General features: G+C 38.2%; 2 protein-coding genes across 5 annotated transcripts in view; one reads left to right on the forward strand and one right to left on the reverse strand.

Moving 5' to 3' along the window:
• Positions 1-62: 62 nt before the first annotated feature.
• USP42 (ubiquitin specific peptidase 42) lies at positions 63-20,248 on the forward strand. Of its 3 annotated transcripts, none has more exons than XM_076351144.1 (18): positions 63-111; positions 3,942-4,179; positions 4,974-5,174; positions 6,402-6,512; positions 6,676-6,778; positions 6,946-7,013; positions 7,177-7,247; positions 7,790-7,872; positions 10,101-10,212; positions 10,616-10,756; positions 10,960-11,060; positions 11,525-11,663; positions 12,322-13,056; positions 13,439-13,527; positions 14,173-15,675; positions 16,171-16,463; positions 17,034-17,115; positions 17,581-17,613. In XM_076351144.1, the coding sequence occupies exons 2-18, from the start codon at positions 3,951-3,953 to the stop codon at positions 17,582-17,584; spliced, it is 4,065 nt and encodes a 1,354-aa protein (XP_076207259.1). In that variant the 5' UTR covers positions 63-111; positions 3,942-3,950; the 3' UTR covers positions 17,585-17,613. The 3 variants fall into 3 exon arrangements, with proteins under 3 accessions (XP_076207259.1, XP_076207261.1, XP_076207260.1); XM_076351145.1 differs by lacking the exon at positions 63-111 and adding an exon at positions 1,075-1,609; XM_076351146.1 differs by lacking the exons at positions 17,034-17,115; positions 17,581-17,613 and adding an exon at positions 19,174-20,248.
• A 1,110-nt stretch (positions 20,249-21,358) lies between these two features.
• The window catches only part of CYTH3 (cytohesin 3), a 52,950-nt gene continuing 47,461 nt past the window's right edge, over positions 21,359-26,847 (reverse strand). For both annotated transcript variants that reach the window (XM_076350644.1, XM_076350645.1), the window contains 4 exons: positions 26,014-26,090; positions 25,861-25,932; positions 25,572-25,726; positions 21,359-24,935 (listed from right to left, as the gene is read on the reverse strand). In XM_076350644.1, coding sequence (XP_076206759.1) covers positions 24,863-24,935; positions 25,572-25,726; positions 25,861-25,932; positions 26,014-26,090 — 377 coding nt within the window. In that variant the 3' untranslated portion in view covers positions 21,359-24,862. The remainder of the gene's footprint in view (positions 24,936-25,571; positions 25,727-25,860; positions 25,933-26,013; positions 26,091-26,847) is intronic.

The following is a 26,847-nucleotide window of genomic DNA, read 5'->3' on the forward strand; positions in this document are numbered from 1 at the left end:
GGACGTCATTGTTCCCCGACGGGCTGTAACAGTAGGCGGAGCGGGCCGGGCTGAGGCGGGGGCTGCGGCGAGGGGGACCCGGCAGCGCCGAGTCAAGCGGGGCCGAGCCAGGTAATGGGGCTGGGGGGGAGAGTCGGGCCTGGCGGCGGCCTGGCAAAGCCCGGCAGCGCCGCGTGCGCCTCCCTGCCTGGAAATCAATGGGCTGAGGGGGAGGGGCCGGCCCGGGAAAGGGAAGGGAAAGCGACCGGCGGGAGCAGCCGGCTCGGCTCAGCCCAGCCCAGCCCAGCCCGCCGGGGCGCCGGCCGGGCAGTCGGCCGCTGCCCTTCTGGCTGGCGGGCAGCCGGAGGGGGTGGGACCCCCGGGCGGGGCGGGGCGCCGTCCCCAGCACGCGGCGGAGGGACCCAGCCCCGCCGCCGCCGCCGCCGCCGCCGCCACCCCCTGGGCCGGCGGGACCGGCCCCCTCCCAGCGCGGCGGGGGGTGGCGGTGCCCGGCGCGATGCCTCCGCTCCGCGCCCGCCTCCTCCGTTAGGCGCCGGGGTCCCGCCGGCGCCCGCCCGCCGCCTGCCTCTCCCTCCTCCTCCTTCTCCTCCCGCTGCTGCTACCGACGCGTTCCTTCCCCGCGTCTCCCGGTGTCGGCGGGAGGGCGGCCGGGATCCCCTTGCCCCGAATCCCGCGGCGTGAGCGGCGTTGTTCCCCGCTCGGCGAGGCGGCGGCTCCCCGCGGGGCCTGCCGCCTCCCGCTCGGAGGGTCCGGGTTCGATTCGTCTCCCCTTTCTGCCCCCCCCCCCCCCCCCCCCGGCGCCGGCTCCCCCCGCCCCCCCCGCCGCGTTGCCATGGGCACGGAGTCGCCGTTGGGCGATGCCTGCCGCGGTCCTGCCTCCGGACCGTCTATAAGGCGCGGGCTGGGGTTCGGGCCCGGAGAGGTAAAGACGGGGCGGGGAGGGCGGGCGCGCGCTGAGGCGGCACGGCGCGCCGCTGGGCCTGCCCCCAGCTGGGCAGGGAGCCGCGGGGCCGGGGTGCGCGATGGCCCGGCGGGGCCGGGGCGGTGTGTGAGTTGGAGGGAGAAGGGCGAGGCGAGGTGAAGCGGAGGCTCCCTCAGAGCCGTTTCCCGTCCCCCCTCGCCTGCGCGTCGGGGTCGGTTTTGTTTTGTGTGTTCGGGCTCTTGCCGCTCCCGAGTGCGGACATGTTGCGTGCGGCGCCCGTCCGCGAAAGCAGCCTTTTATCTTTCGGTGTCAAAACGTTTTCAGGAACCACAACCCTTCAGAAAGGCGGAGCAGAGGGTGACCGAGTTGGTGTTTCAAGCTTAGCACTGGTGGTAAAAGGGCGTCGGAGGCGGACGGTTTAATTTTAAACAGGGATATCGTGAGGCGTTAAAGAACGCAGGGGTGGTTCGGAGCCCGTCTGAACACGCTGTGGCCCGGGATGAGAAGCCGAGGTGGGCACCGGAGCTGCCCTCGCTGCTCCGGCTCCCGGGCGCCCGCGGTCTCCAAACTCGGTGCCGCCACGAGAAACGCTTGCGCCGAGAAACTCTGCTGGCCTCCGGGACACCGGGGCGAGGAACGGCTAACGTTATTCTGTGCTTCACGTACATAATTGCATTCCAGTTAAGGGTAAAGTGATAATTAGTTTCGCGTTTCCTGGCTTGGTGGCTGGATTATTTTTTAAGGAAAGTAGAACTTAGTACGGCGTGTGTGTGTTTGGGGTGTTTCTTCATTTCCTTTATTTTTTTTGCTTACGGTAGCGTTGCAGTGTGGAGGTGTAGTTTGTAATGTAGAGATGTAAACGTACCTGGCCTTTGTATCTATGCTATAGTAGTTTTCTGTTGCTCCTTATTCCTACCTAGGTAGTTTTGTGCATGTATGTTATTTTTTTACAACCACTGCTGAAAATGTTTTGTAGTGAGGTAAAAGCATATCGCTACTCCCTGGTTAAACGCAGTTTTGTGAATGGGATCTTGTATAAAATCTTCTTGAGCTGTGATTTATTGTATGCAAAGTGGAGACCAAATATTTAGATCCAAGTCATAACTGATGTGTTTTGTAATGACACTGCTGAAAAAATCTAAACAACGCTGACGCAAAACTCCAAATGGGAGGAAAGTAACTGTTTTTATCTGTTTTACTTTTCAGTATCATACTGGGAAAAGTCTATTATGACATCCGCACAGGGAAATAACACTCAATACACATGACGATGTAAATTTATGTTCGGCAGTGGTATAGGAACAGAATCTGTGTGTATGTTGAACAATTGGAGAAGAAAAAAGATCAGTGTTTATAGTTTTTGTACTTCTTTGTCAAAGAGTTGTTATGTCCGAATTAAGAATTATGTTGACATATTTTGAAAAAGTGGTGGATCTGACTTATTCTTACTAGCGTTGATATTTGCTGTTGTATAGTGTTTGATATCTGCTAATGTATCACTCAATTGTCAAAAATAAATTAAAAAATATGTAAGGCTTACCTCGTTGGTCAATATAACGCTCAAGCTTTTTTGTGATAATATTCTTCTGTTTGCCTTTCACTGCAGTCTTGATTTTGTTTTTTGTCCCGCAAATATGTTTTAAATATGTTGTTGAAACACTTTCCCTTTCAATCAGAGAAAGGAGATGCCACTAGTATCTGCAATTTGAAGATTGGATCTTATCTGAAAATCACTGAGCCCAAGAACTGTCATCTTGGTCTTCCGAATGGACAAAGATGTCTTCATTTCTCAGTAAAATGAGAGGGAATTTTCCAATTTTGTGTATTAACTTCTCAGAAATGGAAAATGTGTATAGAGTGGATTTTAAATTGAAAATTTAAGGGGAAAAAGGTCTAATTAAAGGCTTTGCACATAATTTGTCTTTTGTGGGACTAGAAGTTCTCTAATTCACTGTGCTTTGTTTAATCTACCTTAAGTTTTATCAATAGCAATCAAGTTGTGCCAAAAATCGGAAGTTGCTTTATGCTTTGTTCTTTCAGTTATTTCAGTATAACAAAGAAGCTTATGCTTTAGACCCTCAGTTAAGTTTATAGTTTCCCTAAACTTAAAAATGCTCAATGTGCTATAGTAAGATAGTAGCAATAATTTACATATAGAAATTGATAATTGATCATGTAAATTATTCAGTGGCTTACTATGCACACACAATTACACATATTTAAAAAGGTATCATCTTGAAACCTAATCAGCATTTTAAAAAGGACTAAATATCAGTTATTGCCTTTGTCCTTGAGGGCTGAGGGTTTGTTTTGCTTTCTTTTACATTCAGCATTTCCTTTTTATAGCTTACATTCCTCTGTTGTTTTGTCAGGGAAAAATGTATAACTTTACATAAGTAGAACTGAAAAAGATGCTTTTTGGTTCAACTTTTCCATTGATAGTAAGAGCTGTAAATGTGATAGGTGCAAAATACCACAAGTACTGCTGCCAAAATTGTATCCAAACAAATATTTCTTGGAGGGGCAGAAGAAACCCAGGTGTTTTCCTGCTCTCCTTTCCCAAGATTTCTCAGAGCTATATCCCATCCTCTGTGTTTCAGAGGTGTGTGGTTCCCGGGAGTGAAAAGATGGGCCAAACAGCTCCTCCTGGATCTCAACAGGCCAGCGCTTGAATGTGCCACTGCTCACAGCTCCTTTTTTTTTTTTTTTTTTTTTTTAAAAAAAAGTCTTCATAACTGTAATGGATTAAAATCCTGTGAAAGTAAGAAATGTCATCAGTCACCAGCTCTGCAGAAGTTAAAAGTAATAATGATACAGTTTTGATGGAACATTCTGCTTTGTGTGTTTAGTTTTGGGTTGGGTTTTTGGTTTGGGTCTTTTTTTTTAAATCATTCTTATCAGCTACTTAGTTCTTCAAGTTATTTGTTTGAGACTAAGTGACAGGATTTCTGCTATTCTTTTCTTTCTGGAATGCTTCTTGATGTTCTTCTATCAACCAGAACTTTTGCCTCTGTTACAGATATGAACAATGACCATAGTTAACAAGCCAAAATCTTCAAAATCTAAAAAATCATCATCAAGGCGGTCTGACAAATCTAAGAAACCCCGTACTAAAAAAATGACGTCACGCACCGCAAATTTGGGCCGGGTACCACCTGCAGAAGATCCAAACAAAGTCTCTGTGGACAAAGGACCTGGAGGTGCTGTTTATTGTAGATCATCTCAAAAATCTAAGCCTTTTGCCCAAAGAGATCTAGGTAAGCATGTCTCTTGTCCTCTCCTCTTTTTCTTAAAAACAAACCAAAACAGAAGTAGAAAATGCCGTTCTTATTTGTTGCAGTGCTATAAAATGGGACTGCGATGAATAAAGACTTCAGCGGTAGACTTCAATTTTGTGAATCTCCTAAGGCAACTGAAGCGACTGGTGTTGCAAAACTTAGTTTTATCTATTTTCAATCTATTTGTAACTTAGTTTTGATCTATTTCCAATCAACTATGGAGAGCTTTTTATAATACACAGACTTATCCAGGTCTTTTCTGTTATGCAGAGAAAAGTACATTTTACCATTTCTATTCATGGCTCCCATTATTCACAAGTCTGAATGATAACACTGCTCAGGAAGAGATCTGATATCTGTAGGGTTACCTTCTGTGATAGTTACTTGCTTATTTTTCTGTCTTAGTTCTTATCTTTATTACCGTACAATTACAAGTGTAAGTTTGTGGTTTAAGTTACAATAAGGAGAAAAACTATAATTGCATTAATAATCAGATTAAAGACTATAGATGGAAAGAAACCTGGCAAAAGTTACTAAAATCGGAGTGGTAGTTTGTCTTGCATTAGAAGAATTAAAACAGGTGAATAAACTATTGTCCAAAACAGTGTGTTGACCAGCAAATTTGAGTGGCAGTGTTAAAGTTGTGCGTCATATGTTTTTGTGTTTCCGAAACATAGCTGGTTCTTCTGGGTGCTCCTGCAGAATGCTACTTTTTAAAGATCCTTTTTCAAACACAGCCAATACATCTCTCTCAAAATATAATTTTCTTGCAGTTGTTAATGATGGAATTGCCCCACCACAAAGAATTCTTTTTCCACCTGAGAAAATTTGTATGGATTGGCAACAAACACAAAGTGTTGGAGTTGGACTGCAGAATCTCGGCAACACATGTTTCCTTAATTCTACTCTACAATGTTTGACCTACACGCCTCCTCTCGCCAATTACATGCTTTCTCTTGAACACACCCAGTCATGTGAGTACTTTGTACCATTATTATAAATCTGTTGGACAGCTCTGAAGGTGAAAGAACAACAGTGATTCTGTGAAAAAAACTCTTAGTTGTCCTATTTTATCTGTAGAAGCTGGCTTTGAACATGATCTTAAAGGTCTTTTCCAACCTAAATGATTCTATGATTATATTAACAGGAGGCTCAGAATAGCATATAAAGTGCATTTGTTTATTTAATGCACCATGGTAAAACTTCAAAAAAAAGATAATTTCTTGCTTTATGTAAATAATGAAGTGTATTGTAAAGTAAGGTATTTGATGAACATTTGTCATTTGGGTTTCCTGCTGGTAGAAAGATGATAAAATTTAGGATGTTGGCTTTGTAGATGCTTAATCTTCACAGCCTAGATACTGTAATGCACTAATACTGTGATAAATGATATGTTCACTGTTGACCCATTAAAAAAAAAAACACCCTAGAAAGCACTACGAGCTCATCTCTTATGAACTCAAATAGAAATTTGTTTGGGACTGTATTAAAATGTAGTCTGATTTTATTCTAAATAAAATTTTGTATTTTTTAAACCCTTGAATTTGTGTTCTCTGAATTTCATTTTTATACTTGAATTTACTTAAGCCTAGGAGCCTCTTTTCATATCCATATATGTGTATTCTTACAAAGGCACCTGTATGCTTTCTAGTCTGGTATCTTAGTATTTATTCCTAGAAGTTTAACTGTGTTTTCTTACCATATATAAAAATGATTTCAGCTAAGAATCCTGTTGAAAAAAGGAGGATAGAAATACTAATACATACATTACTTTAATCTTTCCTTTCTCCCAGAGGATTCTTAGCTCTGTGTCATGTAGCTCACCTAACAGCAGTGTGCTGAAAATAACACACATTCTCTCTTAGTGTTGTATCATCAATGTCAATATTGTTTCCTCGTATATTCTGCAGTCTGGAGTTCACGTTCCTGTCAGCCTGCAAAAAAAAATGACATTGCAATAGTTACTTGGATTTCTCATCAGAAAATGCACTTTAATACAGAATTAATCAACATTTTTATTCTATACAGTTCTGTGTAATAAAGTGTCACAAAACTGTTGGGATATTGACACCTTAGGAGAAGAGAATGTAGCATGGAGAGTGGACATTGTACCTATAACTTAAAGATTATTATTTTTTTTAGGTTTTTTGTAGCAATGTATATTTGACTAGACGGGGATGCTTTCTTCTTTCACTCTTCAGGTCATGAAGAAGGCTTCTGTATGATGTGCACGATGGAAACTCACATTAACCAGGTCCTGTGTTGCTCTAATAATGCCATCAAACCTACATCTGTTATCAATGGCCTTAAAAGTAAGTCATTTCAGATGGTTTTATTTTTTGATATTTTTTAATTTTTCAAATAATTATTTGATGCATATAAATGATTTTGATACTTTAAAGAAGAGAGATTTTAGAAATACGAGTTTTCTTTCATTTTATATGAGATAAATATAATAACCCTTTTATTTATTAGGAATAGGAAAACATTTCCATTTTGGCAGTCAAGAGGATGCACATGAATTCTTATGCTTCACTGTTGATGCATTGCAGAAAGCTTGCTTAAATGGAAGCACCAAGTAAGCATAAACAAATTAACTTTTAAATGTTCTCTAGCCCCTCTTATTCCTTTATTTGCTATCATAAATTAAAATCTATGTCCTTGGTTTTCATAAAAAGAAAAATTGTTTGAAGAGTTAACTCTGTGCCTTAAATCTTCTGAGGTCTGATTATAATTTATTTCCAGATTGGACAGATCTTCTCAAGCCACCACACTTATTTATCAAATATTTGGAGGATATCTAAGATCCCGAGGTACTTTTTAAAAATCTTGCTGTCCTTCAAACTGGTCTGTGTCTTTTTGTCTGTCTGTAGTAAAGGAGTTTGTAGTTTGACTAAAGTAATATGTATTAATAATTTAAATTTGCACAGTTAGTCTCCTTCCCATATTGTTAAACATTTTGTATTTTGATTGCAGTAAAGTGCTTGAACTGCAAAGCAGTTTCGGATACGTATGAGCCATTCCTCGATATTACTTTGGATATAAAGGTAAGATGTTTTGTGGATATGAGTCAAGATGTGTAAAGACTTGTAGAGCTTTCTAAAATAAACTCATTTTACTTAAAAACATATACTGTTAAAAAAAAGAGCTTGGTGGTGGATGGGAGTGGATTGGACTTTGTTCTTCTGTGGAAGCCACGTAAATGGTATCCATGTTTGCATTGGATTTAGGCTGGAAAAATAATAATAATAATCTATACAAACAATGATACTATCATACTTCTTGATTATTCTACTTCAATATACATCTATTGTTAGACTGATGGGTTTGATTGTTCTCATTATTGATGCCAAAGCATACCACAGATGCTGTCCATGGTATTGCAAAATTTATTTATTTCGAAGTAGAATCATTTTCAAATGAGGTAAATGCTCAGCGTACTCTGTTTCTGCTGCCTCCTTCACAGTGTTTGCTGGTTCACAGTAGGTCACTTAAGTATGAACTAGCAAGGTTCTCTCGTAAACTACTAGTAAGTGTTTGAAATTTTGCATTTCCAGTGTCTTAGTGCTCTACTTTCTTACTCATCCAGGCAGTTACATCTGTCACCAGAGCTCTAGAACAATTTGTGAAACCGGAACAACTGGACGGTGAAAATAGCTATAAGTGTAGCAAGTAAGATTATTACTAATTACATCTTAATACAAGATACGCGTTTAATGTATTGCATGACTTAGAGCATGTTATCTTTTGACTTTGTTTAGAAAGATAGATAATGAGACACAGCTCTCTGTTGTTCTTTCATTTAGTTTTGTTTATACAACTAATACATTGAAATGATTCAAAGCTTGGAAAATAATACATTTGTTTCTAAGAGAGTAATTTTTGTGTTTCTGTTTGAATGTTTGGAAATATATTATAAGAATTGTGGCCATTAGGTCACATGAGACTTTTATTCCTAGTATTGTCTACACTGGGGCTTGTCAGCCTTCCTAAGTGTGAAGTTGCACACTGAAATATTCATATGGCCAGAAGTTAAAAGGCATGTCCGCTAAGTAGCGGTGAGCCAAAGCATGGAGCTATGGACAATGATTTGGGGTGGGAGGCAACATCAGCTTCCTGAAGGTCCTAGTGTTCACTGTGAAACAAAGTGAGATTGGCTCTCGGTGAATGTGAACAGACTCAGTGATAATTAACATTAGCAACCTCTGCTGGCTCATTGGACAATGTCTGCCACAGTTCTTGAATTGTAAAACCTGTGGACTACTGTCGTCCAAAATGAGCCACCCTAAACCTAACCTATACTTAGTGAAAGCATATGGAGTTAAGATGTCCTATACGCTGATCAATATGTAAAATATTTCTACGTATGTAGGAGCATTGAACATTTGTATAAGATACTTTGGCAAAACAAGTTGTTACTCAAACATAAACTCAGAAAAGCAAAGACTGCCAGGCTCGGTTCTGTCTGATCCTTCTAAATGAAAAATGCAATACCTGCTTTTTGTTGTTGGAAAACTGTAGGTTAATTAGTACATTTGAATGCAGATGTTGAATAAAGAGCATCCAATAGGCTATTACAACAATTTAATCCCAGGTTCATTTTAGTCTGTGGATCCTAGCAAGCAACATGTAATGTATGAAGAATTCTCATAGTTTACAGATTATGGCTGAGGAAGAGAAAGATAACTGTAATAAGCAAGCACTTCACATCTGAATTGCATGATCCTTCATTAATGTGGGGTGTGATCAGTTTAGTCACACATAAAACCAGAAGTTTCAGTCTTTTTGTGAGTTTAAAAAGAAAGGTTTAGCATATGTACAGTATCTTTTTCATAGCTGGTAAACTATTCTATTACCTTTAAGTTTTTCCTAATTGACATTTTCCTTTTCTTTTCTACCATGAATTTTTCTAATAAAGATTACTGCCTCAAAACTTTGTATCTAATTACAAGTTTCATAGAATTTTATAAAACACTGTTGTGTGTGGTTGGGGTTTTTTTTTTGTTATTCTGGGTGGGTCTCTTTTTTTTGTTCATGGGCATTCTCCATCAGTTTGGAATTCTCTGCCTTGTATTTTGACATCAGAATTTGAAAAGAGACTATTTAATTCTTGCTATTTATTAATAGTCAAGGGTATTTTTCTTGATGACGTAAACTGACATGTTGCAGTCTCTGTGCGAGTGGTTGAATTTCAGGGCTTACTCTGTAGGTCCTACCTTTGAGTGCTCAATGCAACAAACTTACAATTGACAATTTTGTTTCAAAGGACTGCAGATGGTTTCAATGTCTTTCCAGGCAACTTCAGTACATAAAGACTTACTAGTGTCCAATGTCTCCCTCCTGCAGAATGGCTGTTTCCTTCCATTGCACTTTTTACGTTGATATATGATCCATTTTGGAAATTATTTGCCGTTTCTAGTCTTGAGGACCGAGACTCTCTTGTTCCACTTTTAATATTTGCATTCCAGCAGAAAGCTGAAACAATGTATCCAGGACGTGTTCAAAATAGCCACGGTGGTATAACAAGAAATGGTACCTTGCCTTACATTCTGGAGATGTGCTCTAGTGAGAGATTCCCGGTCCTGCTTCGCGCCAAGTTGTTGGGAAGCCTTACCTTTTTGGCATAACAAAGATAGATGTTCAGACACTTGTTTGGCTATCAAAAGATAATGTTCTAAATCCTTTATTCTTTGTTCTGTAGAGCTGTCCTCTTATATCCTGCTATCTTCTCTCTATTAACAAACCTGAAATGCAGTGTATGGATTTATGAAAAGAAAAAACATATTATGCAAGTAAATATCACTCAAATAGCATAAGCATGTGTGAGAGATGAAAACTTGTTTGACTTTGGGGGGGGGGAAGAATATGCTGTTGAACATTTGTTTGTACTTGTTTTTAAGGTGTAAAAAGATGGTTCCTGCGTCAAAGAGGTATACAATACATCGTTCTTCCAACGTTCTCACAATATCACTGAAAAGATTTGCAAATTTTACAGGTGGAAAGATCAACAAGGTATATTTCCAGCTGTAATGCAACTTTATCTTCTTGGAAAGGGAGATCTCCCAAAGATGAATACTCATTTAAAAGTTGTTAACGTTTGCAGGCAATAACTATAGACTAATAACTGTAGTCTAAGAAAAGTTGAAATAACAACTATGGCTTCTTCTTTCTTTTTTTAATAATGGTAAAGTTCCTGTGTGATCATAAGAATATACCTTACTCTTAAAGAGCTAATTCTGTAGAAAACAGTTCTCTGCAACTTAAATTATTAATTTTTTTTTATGAGAATAGGTATTTTTAAATTAATCAAAAAATATATTCATATAATCCTAGTCTGTGTTTTAGAAGTGTTTTTCTCAGGCTATTCCATGAAGTATTTCAGGATAATTTTTGAATCTTCTTGGTCTGTGTTTAGGATGTAAAATATCCTGAATATTTGGATCTTCGAGCATATATGTCCCAATCAATTGGAGAACCACTCATCTATGCTTTATATGCAGTTCTTGTACATAGTGGTTTCAACTGTAACGCAGGACACTATCTCTGCTTCATAAAGGTAGATATCAGCTTGATTTCTAACAGGGTAAAATCTGTGCTGACAAAGAAATTGTTACTGGTAACCACTGTTTTTAGGGGAAAAGGTTGCATTATATGTTTTGTTTTATTTGTTTTGTTATGTTTTGTTCTGTAGTGTTCTATCTGTGATGTCATTTGGAAAACATGCAATTCATCTAAAGATACCATTATCTTTATTTGCAGGCCGGTAATGGACTTTGGTATCGAATGAATGATGCCTCAGTAGACCTTTCTGATATCAAAACAGTTCTCAATCAGCAAGCTTATGTACTTTTTTATATCAGGTAATAACAAATACTAAATGCGTTCAGAATATATTTACTTTCCTGTTATTGTTATTTTTCTTCTTTTCAAGTGTTTTTCTTTCTGTCCTAGGTAAAGATTACTATTTGTATGATTCAGTCCTGTCTAACCTGAAATTCCCCATATCATTTATTGTCTTTCATAGCTTGGCCTTAAACTGCCGCACTTGTGTACATTGCTGTATATCTGCTCTCTGTAGCTGGCTAATTTAGAAAAGAGGAAAGAAATTAAGGCCATAGATGGTGTAAGCATGAGTTATTGCTCTGAAAAGGATAGTCATTGTAGGAAGACCATTATCTAATTTTCAGTTTGTTGTCTTGGTTAAGTCTTCTATATATGTCTTCTGTGTCATATAAACTGTTCCTGTAAAATTATAGGATGGGATTTAATCCACGAATAGGCTGAAAGAAAAACTCTAAACTAAGATCACTGCTCTTTTCCCAAGGCGCTATGATTTGACGCTCGGAGAACGTGCTTTTTACTTACCAGCACCGTCTTATCCCCGTTCATTCCTTGGTCAGCGGGGGGCTAATAGTAAGCAGGCTGGATTTATGGGACCACGACTTCCTCCTCATATGATAAAGGTAATTTGAGGGGGGCAGATAATGGCACCAAATTGATAGTGGTTTTTGGGTTTGGTGGGGGGTTTTTTTGTTGTGTTTTAGCATCTGAGTGTTGGGGGTTTTTTCCCCTCCCACACTGCAGCATTCTTCACAGCCCTCATGCTACAGCCAGAATTATTCAAACAGTGGCTAATCTTAAATTGTGCAGCCATGCTACTTCATTACTTTATACTTCCAACTCAGCTTTCTAAAGTACTGAAAACTACACTATTGAGACAATATAAATAGTCTATTAATGCTTAAATAATTTAAAACAAAAAATATTATTTCCCCCCCTCCATCAGTGTCACTTTAGCTGAGACGGTGAAAACAAATTGTCTTGTTCCTGAGTACCAGAACAATTATTCCAGTGTTTTCAGGGAATGTTTAAAGGGGAAAATAAATATTTTTGGGAATAGCTTTAGTCAATGCTAAGTTGTTTGGGTGGGTTTCAAAAATGATGCTTATTTGATACCAATATGCAGTAAACCAAAATTAACCACACTTGTTGGACTTACATTTATATTTGAAGGGGAGCGTTTTTTCTTCTTGGGTGTTGAGGCAATTCGTAGAAATATTTAGTAGGAGAATTTAATGTTTTAAAACTTTAAATGCTGTGTGTTTGCACATATCCATACAGAATTCAAGTCGTTTAAATGGAAATGGACCCCTAAAAGAGGATCCAAATACCGTTGGTGTCACCCTAAAAAGGCCGTCTTCAGCTCCGCCAACAGCTTGTGTTCAAAACTGGGCAATTACCAGGCCTTCAATTACTGATCCATCGAAAAACCAGAAGATCACTATCAGTATTCATAACAAATTGCCTGCACGTCAGACTGTGTCGCAACCTGACTGTCTTAGCAGCGCTGCGGAGGATGAGGATCTAAGCAAGCCTGTTCCTTCATCCACAATTACAAATTCTTCTGCAGCAGAGTCTACCTCAAATGCATCTACAATGTCAGTTGCTACTAACGTTTCCAAACAGGAAGTTCCTGATGAAATTTTTGTTGAGCCAGCAGTGAATGGAAATCCTAAACTCAGCTCTGATAACACAGTCCCTTACGGTGCAGAATCTTCAGGAAAATCTGAGGAGTCGAAGGGCTTGTTTAAAAGGAATTGCAACATAATATCTTCTAATGGAATTTTGATTGGAAAGGTGGTCCGGACATTGCAGAATTCCCATTCTTCCTCTCAGAATGCTGAAGAAGAAAGATCCCAGCATGAGCTGCCAAAAAATGATTCACTAAATGGTGCTATTAGTTTAGATAATGAATCTAAAGAAAATGGACTGAAACTTGATGATTCCACTTGCCAAGTCCAACCTGTTAAACCTTCTGAGATTTTCTTTTCTAAAACAAATGGATTGCTTGAAACAGTGAGTTATGTTTGTTCCATCTAGAATTTCTCACCTATGATGTATTTGGCATTCAGGAGCATTATAATGTTCCTAATTGATGTGAAATACTGAGAAAACAGCACAAATTTCATCGTAACACTTTATGCTATTATCCCATTAGAATTTGCAGAGCTGAGCTGACATATGAGAACATGTCAACTTAAGAGAAGTTCAGCTGAGATAATACTTCATAAGTTCCATACATATATTTGGGGTGGTGAGTGGGGTGATGTGTAAAATGGGGATAGCGCATATAACTCAGTGATCTTGTTTAACATCTAATGTAGAAATTTTGCAAACAGTAGTTTTCTACTAAAGATAGTATTTTTTCTGTCTGTTAACTTCTACATTTTAATTGTAGATGCCTATAGCTTTGTCGCCGGTTCCTCAAGAAATAATCTTAGAATCTCTCACATACAGCCAGTTGAACAGCTTGTCAGAGGAAATAAGGTAAAATGAGTACACTCTGATTAAAACAAGATTTCATATAAGTTTATCATTGTTTTACCTGTCTACTAATACTATTTAATAGAAAGATTTAAATCAGTACTGAGAATTCCACACTGTACATCTAGTGTTGCAAACATCAGCACTGAGCATATATTATTCTGATACTAAATACAGGCAGATGCCTCTTCGAAAACTTTTGTTTCTTCATAGAATGTTTTTCCATTTTTTTCCATTGTCTAGAATACTTTTTCTATTCCTTTTTCCCTTTTTTCCCATGCTAGGGTGTGTGAATGTAAATTCCCACCATCTGCTCTCCCATTTGGGAGAGAGAGGGAAATCCATGTGTTTACTTTTTTCTAGCTGGGGGGAGAGCAAATATAGTGGGTTTGGCCATTGATGTGATTCAGAGCAGCAAGTGGAGGGAGACAGATGTGTTGGGTGTGGCTTTTTAATGCAATACTTGCAGAATCAAGAGGAAAAAAAATCTCTGGGAGCTGAGGAAGGTGTAAGAATAGGTTTCTAAAGGGAATGGCTTTCAGAGTTTTCCAGTAGCCACCAATTTTTTTACTTAAGGGGATTTTACTCCTAACATTCATCTTTTTCACTTGAAAAAGTCCATTTAAAATGTGTTTTTATTTTGTGCAGTGTCCCTGGACCTCAGAAATCTTCTGAGAATGATGCTCTTATGGAAACTGTAGTGATGGAAGCACTGTTTGCCTATGAAGAATCCAGGAAGGTTCCTTCCAACTTTAGCTGTGAGGTTGAGAATCTTTTTACTCAATCAGATTCTGAAACCATTTCTACCAAAGAAGTTGTTGCTGAAAGTATTATAACAAAAACTGATAACGTGCATCCCAATATCAATGGTCAGCACAAGGTCAGGAAAAAATCCTTGGACACTGAAGATGAATTCCTTGGGTATTGTGAATCTGAAGATAGTAGAGACAAAGACAAACCAAGAAGATTAAAAGAACCTGAACTCATTTCAAAAGAAAATCCTTTGTACATCAAAGGGTCTCCTGAGAGCGAAGAGAAATTAGGGCAAACTTCCTCTATAAAGTCTGACATTGAATGTAGTTCTAAAAAACTTGCATCTCTAGATATTACAGATAAATGCCAAGATACAAAGGACATTTCTAATAACTATGTAGAGGTACCACCTGTTAATGACTTCTCTATTACAAAGCTGGATAAAGTTTTGGAGAGTCAATTTTCTAGAGAAAACGAGGGACTGAGTAATAAAAAATGTGAAGAAGATAAACATAGGAAAAAATATAAGAAAAAAATATACGACTCTAAAAAAACTGACAAAGAGCACTACCGAAAGAAGAGAGAAAACTCGGACACTGAAGAGAGGGAGAAGGAGAAGCAAACCAGAAGCAAAACAGATGATCATTCCCACAAAAGGAGGTGCTCCCGCAGTGTGGAAACAAATAAGCAAAATCGTCATAAGCAGGAATATTGCAATGAAAGCAAGTACAGATCTTCCCATAATGAGAGAAACAGTCCAAATAATGGCAAAAGCTCAGGAAAATATTCTCGTTATAGATCCCGAAGCAGAGAAAGAACAGAACAAGACAGGAATAGATATTATCATTCCAAAGGAGAGAGAACTTGGAGCAGAGAAAGATACTATCAAGATGAACCACGGAGATGGGAAAAATGCAGATACTACAATGAGTATTATTCCTCTCATGGAACAAGAGATGGTAGAGAGAGAAAGTCCTCTCATTGTGATAAAGACTTTGACAAATCGAGTCAAGCTTACAACAACAGGTCACATAAGGATTATCATTGCAAAAGCAGATGGCCTCACAATGCGCTCTCCAGAGAGGAAGACGTACATCACTTCAGCAGCCACAGAGCAAACTTACATCATTGTTCAGTACCTCAGCAGCAATCTGAAAAATATTCTCGTGAAAGGCATGCACTTCCACCTGTGTCAGCTCATTCAAATTTTGAGGACTCTTCCCGGGAAAATGAGAAAGAAAAACTAAGAAATGGCAAAAGAAAATATACGCACGCAGAAGGAAGCGGAAGCGAAATAGAAAAGAAATGCCGAAAGATAGGTGACCAAAGAATGAAAAAATACAAGAAGGTCAAGAAGAAAAAGAAGTCCAAAGATAAACATCGAGAGAAGGATTACAAGTAAGCAAGGATTCCAGCATAATCAGCAATTTTTCCTAATTCTTTCCTGGGTGTTTCTCATGTCTGCCTTTTTTTCATTGTTTCTAAGTTATTCATATAGCATAATCTGGCTGGGGACCATGTCATTAGGTTAGTCAAGTGAAGGTAGGAAAGATGTTGCTGAATTGTGTTAGAACACTAGATCAGGACCACATAGTTAGAATCACATCTGCACACCGTTCTTGATTAGGTTACAACAATATTTTTTTTTTTTTTTTTTTAATCCAACTATTCCACAACTAGCCATTGTTAATGATTTGTGTACAAGCCAGGACCTATTGTCCTTCAGTCTGAGGGCTTAAGTTTGCTGCATCTAAAGTAAGTTAGATGTGCAGAAATTACCACGAAATAGCTGAAACGCTGCAAGTCATCACCTGTGGTAAAATAAATAACGTTTCATATATGCATCAAGTGCCACATCTGTTTTTCTATTTTTAACTTGCATGTTTCCTTCAGACTTTATGATTTGGATTTCTCTGTGCTCCGCTTTGACAATGACAATCGCAAACGTAAGAAAAAGAAGAAAAAGAAGAAACACATCAGGAAACTGAAAGGCTTCTTGGAATATTTAGATCCTCGTTTCCAGAAGAAAACACGGGAGAAGAAGGAAGAATCCTGTCCTCCAGACAGCTATTTATGTGAGCAATACAGAAACCAGGGCAGTAAACAACCCTACAAGGAAGGGAAGCCTTCCAGTGCAGGTGAAAGCAAGAAATACAGCTCCATCACATCCAATGAGTATGTTAAAGGTAAGGGGCCAAGGATGTTTGCAGGACACCTTTTTATTCACATAGACGCTATTATTTAAAACAATCTTTAAGTGCTTGTGTGATGAAATCTCTGCTTTATATCATGGCTTCTGAACAGTGCATTAATATAAAAAAAAGTTGATAGGCTTTTTTTTTTTCCATTTTTAAATGACTGCTAGGAAAGAAAGTCTGAAATAAAACTGCGAAGGGGTTGAAGGGCAAGTAATTTTAATTTGATCTGATGGTTAAGTGGCGAACAAGTGGGAGAGAGATGCAAGATTCCTTATTAAGTTCAGTCCAACTAACTAGGAAAGAAAACCTTGGGCAGCTATATCTTGAAAAAGAATCTAGTAGGGAGACAGCAGGTTCAGTAGTCAAGATAGAAGATGATGACATGAGACTTGCAGGCTAGTAATATTGTAGTGAAACACCACCTTCATAAAAAAGACTGCCAGAGTAATCGATTTAGGTGAAATACTATGTTCAGCTATTTCATAACATAGAAACAGTGCTGACTGCTTATTCAGAGTAACGTAAGTTGGTGATAATACTGAAATATTGTTGTTTCAGATGTAGATCTGCCTTCTCCTAAGCACACTGAATTCACAGTTGTTAACCCTCCAGAGGATGCTTTGCCATTTAACACTGGAGAGTATGTTAAATTCCTGCTATTGTTTTATTTATTTGTGGGTTTTTTCTGTTAGTATAGGCTTAAAAATACAGTGAAGTGGGCTGATAAAACAGCTCTTTCTCAATTTTTAATATTAAAAAAAATCAGTTTGGTGCTTATAAAAAAACTAAATACAAACTTGAGTGCCTGACTGAATTTACACTGAATTCTCTGCTGTTGCTCGTCATAGTCCTGACTTGGGCTCTCAGTAGATAATACAGTTTAAGTTAATTAGCTCTAGAATTATGCAATGAAGAAGATTGCACACTGCAACAAATTCAACATCTAAAATCAAATTTGACATTTCCCATGAAATTTTTCTGAACAGAAGCGTTTATTATAGAAATAAAACCTTCTTAAATGCCCATTATCTGACATAAAGCCAGTCCCAGTTGCTCAGGTTTTTTAATAAACAAACAACCCCCCCCGTCTATTTTACTCTTATAGATAACTGAAGTAATCCCTGAAGAAGACAGCTCGCTATCCAAAAGCAAGTTTTATTTTTAAATTTTCTACATTTTATACCTACCCACAATTTAAGAATTGGGTTCACTAATCCTGTTCATTAATAGCCCGGTGTTGAAAATGTCGTTCTGGCATAGAAAACAAAATAATTCATTTTCTTGCATTACAGCTGAATGCATTTCACAGTCTGGAGAAGTTTAATCTTGGAAGAGATTTTAATTTTCAAAATTCCTTGTGGTTTCCACATTGAGGTAAATTGCCACAGTCAGTAGATTCTTGCACTGAAAAGTTTGCTTAAGGCAAAGAGGAAGTGTGTTTGTGGAAAAATGATGATTGTGTTTTAGGACATAGACAACCAAAAGTTTTATTCTGAAAATATAGTATGGAGGGAAAGCTGATTGGTCACACATTCTTCTTGTAAAATTTAATACGATATTTATCTCTTTAACAAGGAAAATTTAAGAAAAAGGACTGAATTGAGGTCTTTCAAATACTATTGTTGTAAAAATAGACTTTTTTATTATACTAATGTCAAAATAATCCTTATTGCACTGAAAGTGTCTCTGTTCTAGCTGATAAATCAGGAACCGCACAGAACAAAATGCATCTGCTGTGATACTCGTTTGGCTTTAGTGAATTCTCTGGCCAGCAGATGGCAAACTCGGTTTTTTCCAAACCAGTCAAAAGAATAGTACGAAAGTAAATGTCTTGCATCTCATTACGCAAGTCAGGGGCATTAAGATTACTGGGCTATGTAGGTGAAAGAGATGTTCGTTGATAAATACGACGACAGTACTCCACTTTGATACACTGCTTGCAACACACGTGGGATATGAGAGCTGTGAAAAGCAGTTTTTTAAGTCTTGAGAATTTTAGTATGTCGTCGAGTCCATGGATGTTGTTTACCTTCCTCTTGTGGAAGATCAATCTTTTTTAAAAAAATGGGTCTCAAGTAGGATTTTCTGAATGATGGAATCTCATCTCAAAAAAGGCCACTTTGGCAGTGTGTTTTCAGAGAGTATTGAACCTCTCGAACCAGCTAGGGACAGACTAGGAACAACTGAGAAGGAATTGTTAGGTTGTGCCTTTTCACCAGGACTCATGTTACTTCGAATAAATCGATAAGGATGAAAGTGGCTAGTGATAACTTGTGATTTAAGAAAAATCCAGATAGGATGGGAGAAGGAGCAGCTTTAAGGCAGTTAGTTTCCTATGTGTTCTCTCCAGCAAGTTTCTGAAGGCTTCTGTTTTTGTGGGTAAGATTCGGTCAGCTTGATCACAAGGGTGCTGTCAAGGCAAAACTTCCACTAAATTTAATTTACCTAAGGTCTACCATTTGCTATTAAAGCAGGTAGCTTTGTCCTAATGCTCTGTACCATTCACCAATCTTAGCATAGAACTAAAATGCAGTCAGTTTAAATGCGAGGAAGCCACCTTCCCGAGTCAGTGGGATCCTATAGTCAGAGTGGATGGAGCTGGGTGCAGGTTTGAGACTGTCAGAAATCAACCCACTAAGACGTAGTTTTATGTCGAGTGTCATGACAGGGAGTGACATTGCTTCCTTTTGTCTTTCAGACGCGGAGCTTACTGATGGAAGCCTTCAATACTCAAACTAAACCTACCATCAAAACCAACAACTTTATACCATCAAAACCAACAACTTTTTACCATCAAACCCGACATTACCAACGTTGACCATCAAAACTTAAAATTTATTATCAAAACAATTACCATCAAGACAAAATCCAGTCATAAGTGGTGCTTAACATTTCTGTACAGAATTTTACCATGAAAGAACTTTTTTTTAGTTTTTAACTTGAGACTTTCTTTTTTAAAATATACTTCTAATCCAAAAGGGTGGAAACTTTTTACAACTGCTGAACATTGTAAATTACCACATAAATATCTCACTGATGTGAGATAATGCCCTGGAATAGACCATCTCAAATGCTGCTTAATTACAGACTCAGGTTGACTTTATGTTATTCATGTAATGTTACTCCAAGTTAGACATCTGGTGCAAGAGCGACCAGGAATTATAAAAATTGCAACTGACAGTCTGTATATTTAATTTAAAGACTTATTTAAAATTTCACAAGCTCTCAAATAACTAGAGTTTTGCAAGAGCTGCATCTTTTTTCTGTGATGTCTGACACTAGAAACTAATTTACTTCACATTTGAGTTATATTCAAGATCTGAAGAAAATCTTCTGGTTTTCAACATTGTGAAACAACGAATATGCAGTTCTGAATGTATCTCTCAAGACTATTTGTATACTCTTCCATATGTTTTTATTACATTTTCTTAATATACTGTCACTTGTCTTAAGTCTCAGTTGTCTGTTTTGTCTCTCTAAAGTGTCTAGTTACAGACAAATTCATACTGTGATTTTTATTTTTATTATTAAATGCTATCAAACTGTGATGCACTTATTATTCACTGGTCCTGCATCAGGAGATGAGTGGGGAACCTGTATTAAATACAGTTCATCTGAATAATCTGTCTGGTTTATACAAGCTGTGTTGTTCAGAGATGTCTAAAGTTTGATCTTTGTTTTTTTAAAGATAAAAAGCACTTGCCCCACTGTAAATATATAGCATGTAAAATTTATATAGTATATAAATACAGCAAAGTTAAAATGGATTTTTACTTGAGTTTTACTTGAGTTATTTAACATGCAATATGTCATGTGAATTGACAGCTTTCGGAGTGTGTTTGATACTCAAGAAATCAGATCTTCCTTTCAGTGGTAGGTGAGAAGATGCTGTCGGTGTGACCCAGAGAAGATAAGTAACTTGGGACTTCAGCTGCCTAGACAAGAATGCAGAAGGCTTTCTCCTTTGAAGTTAAAAGCTTCCAAAACCAGGCAACAGGTTGGAAGCTCAGCAGTAGCTTTTTACTGTGTGTGACACTAAAAAAAAAAAAAAAAAAAAGGAGCAAGGTTAATGTTTTACTAAATACTTAAAGTAATATTTTGGTACATGGAGAACACCATAAAGCCAAACCATAAGTGTACCCTGCATAATGTTCCTATGGCAACAGTTATGTGAAGTTACATAAAGTAACATGACAAAGAAACCACATACCTTTCCTGTATCTGGCTTTTTTTTCCTCTTTTGTCCTTTGGCTCCAAGATTTGGTGTCTTGTCTTTTGTCTGATGAATAACTCCGGCATAAATGTATAAAAGGAGTTTAAATGTTGACTGCTGTACCTCCATTAAGAGCTCCAGAAGCAACAACAGCCTGAACTAGCTAATAAGCAGTAAATGGAGGGAGGGCAGTTAGTGACAGCTTCAGGTTAGAGCTATGGAGAAGCAGGCTGGGTGACTGCAGCAGCGTTAGCTATTTCTAACTGGGGGAGGTCTAATTAATCTACTTGAGGAGCAGAGATCTGATGATCCGATTCCCTCCCACCCCCCTTACATTTGACTGAAACTCATCGAAGGGAACTAACAAAATACCTCCTTAATTCAGGGTAGCTCTCAAGGGAAACCAGCTCTTAATGGAATAACACTCAGTCATAGCATACTTTACTGAAACAATCTATTTTGCAGTTGATGGTTTTTCTCTCTGAAAATTTAAACCTGATAATTTAAATTAGTGTGCCTAAAGGTAGGGAAGAGACGCCTTTTACTTACAAGAGTGGTTATAACACATGCTGCAAAATTGAACCTTCATCACTAAAAAATAAAAAATAATTAAAAAAAAATCAGCAATTGCCTCCCACGTATTCTCAGTAAATGAGGAGCTATACAATAGTACAGTTTCACACTTTATTTTTGAGAAAATCTCCATATTTAAGCAACAGGTTTTAATAAATGAAAACATTAATATTGCAGTGGATTTACATAGAACATCACATTTTTAACAATGATTGATACAGAGTATTTGTCATGCAAATCACTTGTGTACACCAAGTAATGCTTATATCAATACATATCTGTACAGTATTTACATTTTATATTTAAACTCTAGCTAGAAACATTTTCCAAGAAAATATAGAAATGAAACTGGTAAGCCACAAGTCTTAATTTGTAGCATTTGGTCTACAACAGACCTAGCTTTTCCAGCAAGCATATCTACATAGATATGTAATAAATCTTAAAAATATGCATTGGTTTTATATATGAAGCATTATAAATGCTGCTCAGTTTACAAAGGTTCAGTTTTGTACCAGTTTAAAACGGTTCAAAATGTTAAGTGACATAGAGCTTATTTTGTCAGAATATTGTAAAATTTAAGTCAGTCCAGCTGAGCTTAAGTATTACATACAGTTCTCTCCCTAGATTGCACTGGCAACGTGGCTGATGGTAGTGGCCAAATGGTTTGGACAGTGAGCGAAGCCATGTGCGTGGCAGAAGCAGTAGTGGCTCTCGCTGGCCCCTGTAGTCGTAAAGGGCAATGTTAAAAACGAAGAGCTGAAGCATTATGCAAGTTTCAGTGCAACAGGGAGGGAGAAGTCTGTTGTCCCCAGAGGACTTTTCCTCGCTCAGCACGGCCAAACTGTAACAGATATTGCTTTAGACCACCGAGCAGCTAGTCTTAGTAGCTACCCCTGGACTTGAAGCCCAATGAAAAAGGGAAAGGTTGAGAGATTTTTCTTCACCCTCACGGATAGTACCTGATTTGGCCAAAATTTTCACAAGCCACTTTGTTTTACTGGCCTCGTGGCCAGTGGAAATTTTGGGCCAGTTTCACTCCCTGTTAATACTGTTACAAAGAACATTTGAAATCAAATATTATCACATACAAGAATAATTCCATTAGCTTTGGTAAATTAAATAGATATATTGAGCACCACAAATAGCTGTTTAAGATGTTGCATTTTAATGCTAAGAAACAATATATTTCCTGCTATAATATCCTGTTACATGTTACTCTAAATAATTATTTCTGCCGGATATAAGAACTTCAAACTAAATACAGCAAATGAACTCTCAAGGCATTTCCTTCATGCTTACAGGCAGACATCCTCACCTGGTTAAATAAATAGATTTTCTTGAAGGTGATATTTCAGAAGATAAGAATTGATACAAAAGTGCTTCATGGCTTATTAATGCTTCTGTAATCTCACATTTCTCCAGAAATACTTTATTTGCTGCTTTTCACCTTTACACTCATTAGTACCACTGATTCTGGCTTATCACTGTTTGCATTACAAATCTACTTGTCCAAAGCTAAAAGCGATACATGCATTGCTTGAAAACAGAACTTGTAGTTGCGGAACAGAAGACTCAAAACAAGTGATGTTAGCAGCTCCACAATCATGCTGCTTTGCAAACATGGGACATACAACTTAATTCGTTTCCATAAAGAGTTTAAGTGTGTTCCATTAAGCAAAGATGTCCCCACACCGATACCTGTTCAAGGATTCTACCTCCTTTGGTTGAGTTTTACTCCCTTGAAAGTACTCGGATCTGAACATTCATCCAAGCAGGCTGCAATTCCACACACTCTGGGGAAAATCTAAGGTGTAGAGAAGTTTTTACTTTGTTCTTTTCCTCTCGGCCTTTTTGGCAAACATGCAATAAAGCAAAACATTCACAGGCTGACACCCCATGCAAAACAAGGCAAATTAGTAAGACGGGAACAATGAAACAGACTCCCTTACAGTTAAAAGGAGATGTGAAACAGATCAACTTAGTACTCTGTGGTTTTGCCAGTGCAGCACGTTTCCCTCTAATTTATCCAGAGACGCTTCTGTAACTCCAACAAGCAAAAGTGCTTTGACAAAGTATTGGGTCTCCAAAGCATTCACTGGCACGGTAGGCATGGCTCAGGTTCAACAAGGCTGTGAAAAACTGAGTACTAACAGAAGCAGTAGGGTCCAAAAAACCACTTTTTCGCCCACTGTGGAATTAGGGGCTTTACTTTAAGAATGGTATGTGCGCTATCAATAGAAAAGCGTTGTAGTAAAATCTGCCGTAGCAGTTTACATGTTACTGAAAGACTATCAGTAGGACCACAGAAAGATCTTCCACAAATCACACACACGCACGCACCAAAAAAAAAAAAAAAAAAAAAAAAAAAAAAAAAAAAAAAAAGAGACGTGCTTGTGGGGGAGTTTAGTTGCACTAGGTAATCGACGTGTAAGATTTTAAAGTAAAAATAAGGATGTCTATTTGTTTTTTCAATTTCAACTGCTGAAGCACAGATCTGAAAAATCGCCTTTAAGAATGCAATAAAAATACTGAACTTTTCTGTATGTCCAAAGTTTGTTATCAAGCAAAGGAATGAATCCTGCTTGCTTAACTATCTAGGGCTGTATCTTACAGAAAGATTTCACCTTCCTGGTTTTTCCCCTTTAAAAACATTAAATGCACACGTGAAATTATCTGGGGGTATTTTCACATGCAAAGCCTAAACTCATGCAAGCCCTGTCATCTTACTCCTTTAGTAGTAACTTAGTGTTAATTAAACTACAACATATCTAAAACATAAGAAGGATGTTACTATATAAAAAGCAGATGAAACCAGTCATTAAATCTTAGTGCTTATTGAGAGCGTATGAGCAGACAGGAATGAGTTTTAGCCTACTGGCAAACGTCAAACCACATCTGTACTTAGTGTCATGTCTACAGACTCAAACCTTTGCTGTTGGGACCTGCATACATTTCAGTGCATATCAACCAAACCCTTTGGCACAACTAGTTAACTACGTAGCTGCCAGTCTACCGCTGAGTTGCATTTCTGAAGGAGAAGAAAAGCTATTTCCATAAAGGTAGGAGAGCGAATCCTAAAGGAAAGCTTCACTCAGCTGTTCATTTACTGCGAAACACACAAGACCTGAAAACCGATATCGAGATCGTGGGTTTTCAGAAAAATTAAGTGCTAGATCACACTGTACTCCACTTCTGGTGCTGCGTTTTAGTGGGAGATGAAAGTCTTATAATCACTCCTCCTTTTATGGGAAATGCGCTCAAATAACCAGTATAGGAGATTTTACTATTAGCCTTGAATTCCTTTCCTCCCAACCCAAATAAACTGGAGTTGTGACTAATATAAGTGAAAACAAGGCTTCCATGTTTTCAGTTGAATTAAGTACCAATATAATCATCCTCTGGGATTTGAAGCTTACTTCAAATTATAAGCCAATAACTATTTACCCTGAAAGGTCTTGCCAAGTTTTTATGTCATAGTAAAGTGTATATATATAAAATTTACAGTTATTGTCTTCATTTAGTTTGTCCAATTTTTACATTATCACTCAACTGTATGCTCATGTATAGGTTGATGCAGGTATACAAAGTTGCTGATCATGTTCTATTTCTTATTTGCAATTCTTCGTTTCCTTGTTGCCAGCATATCATAAAAGGGATCCCTGCTGATACTTGCTCTAAAAGAGAAAAAGGAATCATCAATTTGGTTATCAAATACCTGTTTTTGAAAACTAAAACTATTATGTTCTCTCTTCCCTGTGGATGACTCCACACTCTTAGTAAGATAATGGATGGTTCACTTCTAAGTATCACAAATATTTCTTTAGAAAAAGATGTTATTCAGCTGTGATTTGTTAAGAGTTCATACCTTCATCTTGACCATTATTTACTTCTTCAAGTGTGGGTCTGCTTTATAAACCTTACAAGATAAAGTCAAGCTGTGAAAGTTTAAAGCTGCGCTGTGAACATGCTTAGGATAAATGACACTAAAATTAATTATTAAGTGAAGTAAGAATCTAATAAAATTAGGGTTAAAGACGATTCACACAAGGCTTTACATTTGCTAAAAAAAAAAAAAAAAAAAAATTTCCACATTTTCCTCATTTGAGTTAGTAGCTCTATTCCCTTAGGATCAGACAGTAACAGGAGGCTTGTATCTTGATCCATCAACGCCATGTAGCTTGTCATTAATCCTGGGGGACATTGCCACATCAGAATTCTTCAACCAAGTTAGAAAACAAATTCTCTTGGTATCTTATTCCAAAAAGAGCTTACACTTCATTTCTGAAAGACATTTAAGACTTTAAACTCACTTGATAGATTTAATCCACTCTTCCTTTTCTTCTGGGGTGGGAGCAGATATTCTATACACTACATGGTTGCCTTCCACCACTCTACCATCAGCTTCAGTTTTACACGCTTTAATTACTTGACCTTTATGACTGGGGTTATAGAGCTCAAAGCAGTTCTGGAGGGTAGAAATAAAGAAATAAATTTAACAAACAAAGCAAAACTGACAAACATCTTCAGTTAACACTACATCAATGTTCTATATCATTTACTCATCTTCATTTAAAAAAAAGTATTACGAAAATATCTTACTGGTTTTCTAGGGTCTTCAACTTCTCTTATGCTAAGATTTTCTAACGGAATAATTCCTCTAGGTTCTTTGTCCTAAAAAATTAGGAAAATACCACATTATTAGCCACTTAAATATCTTGATCACAAACAAAGGTCACTGTAATATATACTCACTGTTGTGTATTCAAAGTAATACAGGCAATTATCAGTCAGAATAAACCATCTCCGTTTCCACGTTTTTACTCTTCCCCCTACAATCAAAAGGTATGGCTGAATTAAATGTGTGTCGCTGTCAAGACTTCAACAATGGATAAGAAAGTAATTTAGTCTTGCTTGTTTTTCAAAATATGGCTTAATTACTTAATCGTAAATGGATCAGGCACAGATGAGCTGAGGTTAAAGGAACATGTTACTGTAACTCTTGTACTAAGATCAAACTCCTGAGACAGCATTAACTATGGTGTTGCTGATCAGCCACAAAAACTGTATGCTCTAAAGTTGTAAATGTCTCCTCTCTTACAGAGAATGAATGCAATAGTTTAGCAGTCAGACCTGCTCCCTCTGTCCATGCCATCACAGTTGTTTACTGCATCCAAAATATTAATACTGTACAGCCCTCAGAAATGCAGTCAGAGCTGCTGCAGCGAAGGGAGGCCAATTACCAGCAAAACCAGCAACTGGGTTCCAGCAACAGGACCAACCCTCTCCACAGCCTGTCTTGTACAAGGAAAGGGTCCCATCCATAAAATTAAGGGCATTTTATCACCTTCCTTTCACTCCACTTGTGAGCATACATGTGATTGAGAACTTATCTCTACTTTCAGATTTAACATCAAGTGCATAAGATGCTTATAAACATTAGGCTAGATAATAAGGAAGAAATGTTTTACGCTGAGGGTGGTGAAACACTGGCACAGGTTGCCCAGAGAGGTGGTGGATGCCCCATCCCTGGAAACATTCCAGGTCAGGCTGGACGGGGCTCTGAGCAACCTGATCTAGTTGAAGCTG

The sequence above is a fragment of the Aptenodytes patagonicus genome, chromosome 13, assembly GCF_965638725.1.
Source record: "Aptenodytes patagonicus chromosome 13, bAptPat1.pri.cur, whole genome shotgun sequence".
Taxonomy (NCBI): domain Eukaryota; kingdom Metazoa; phylum Chordata; class Aves; order Sphenisciformes; family Spheniscidae; genus Aptenodytes; species Aptenodytes patagonicus.

Excerpts from the sequence above, each read along its gene's own strand:
- USP42 (XM_076351144.1), top strand. The coding sequence starts at position 3,951 with ATGACCATAGTTAACAAGCCAAAATCTTCAAAATCTAAAAAATCATCA. Across the intron at positions 6,513-6,675 it reads TGTTATCAATGGCCTTAAAA|GAATAGGAAAACATTTCCAT; the intron begins GTAAGTCATTTC and ends TTTATTTATTAG. Across the intron at positions 7,248-7,789 it reads ATATTACTTTGGATATAAAG|GCAGTTACATCTGTCACCAG; the intron begins GTAAGATGTTTT and ends TTACTCATCCAG.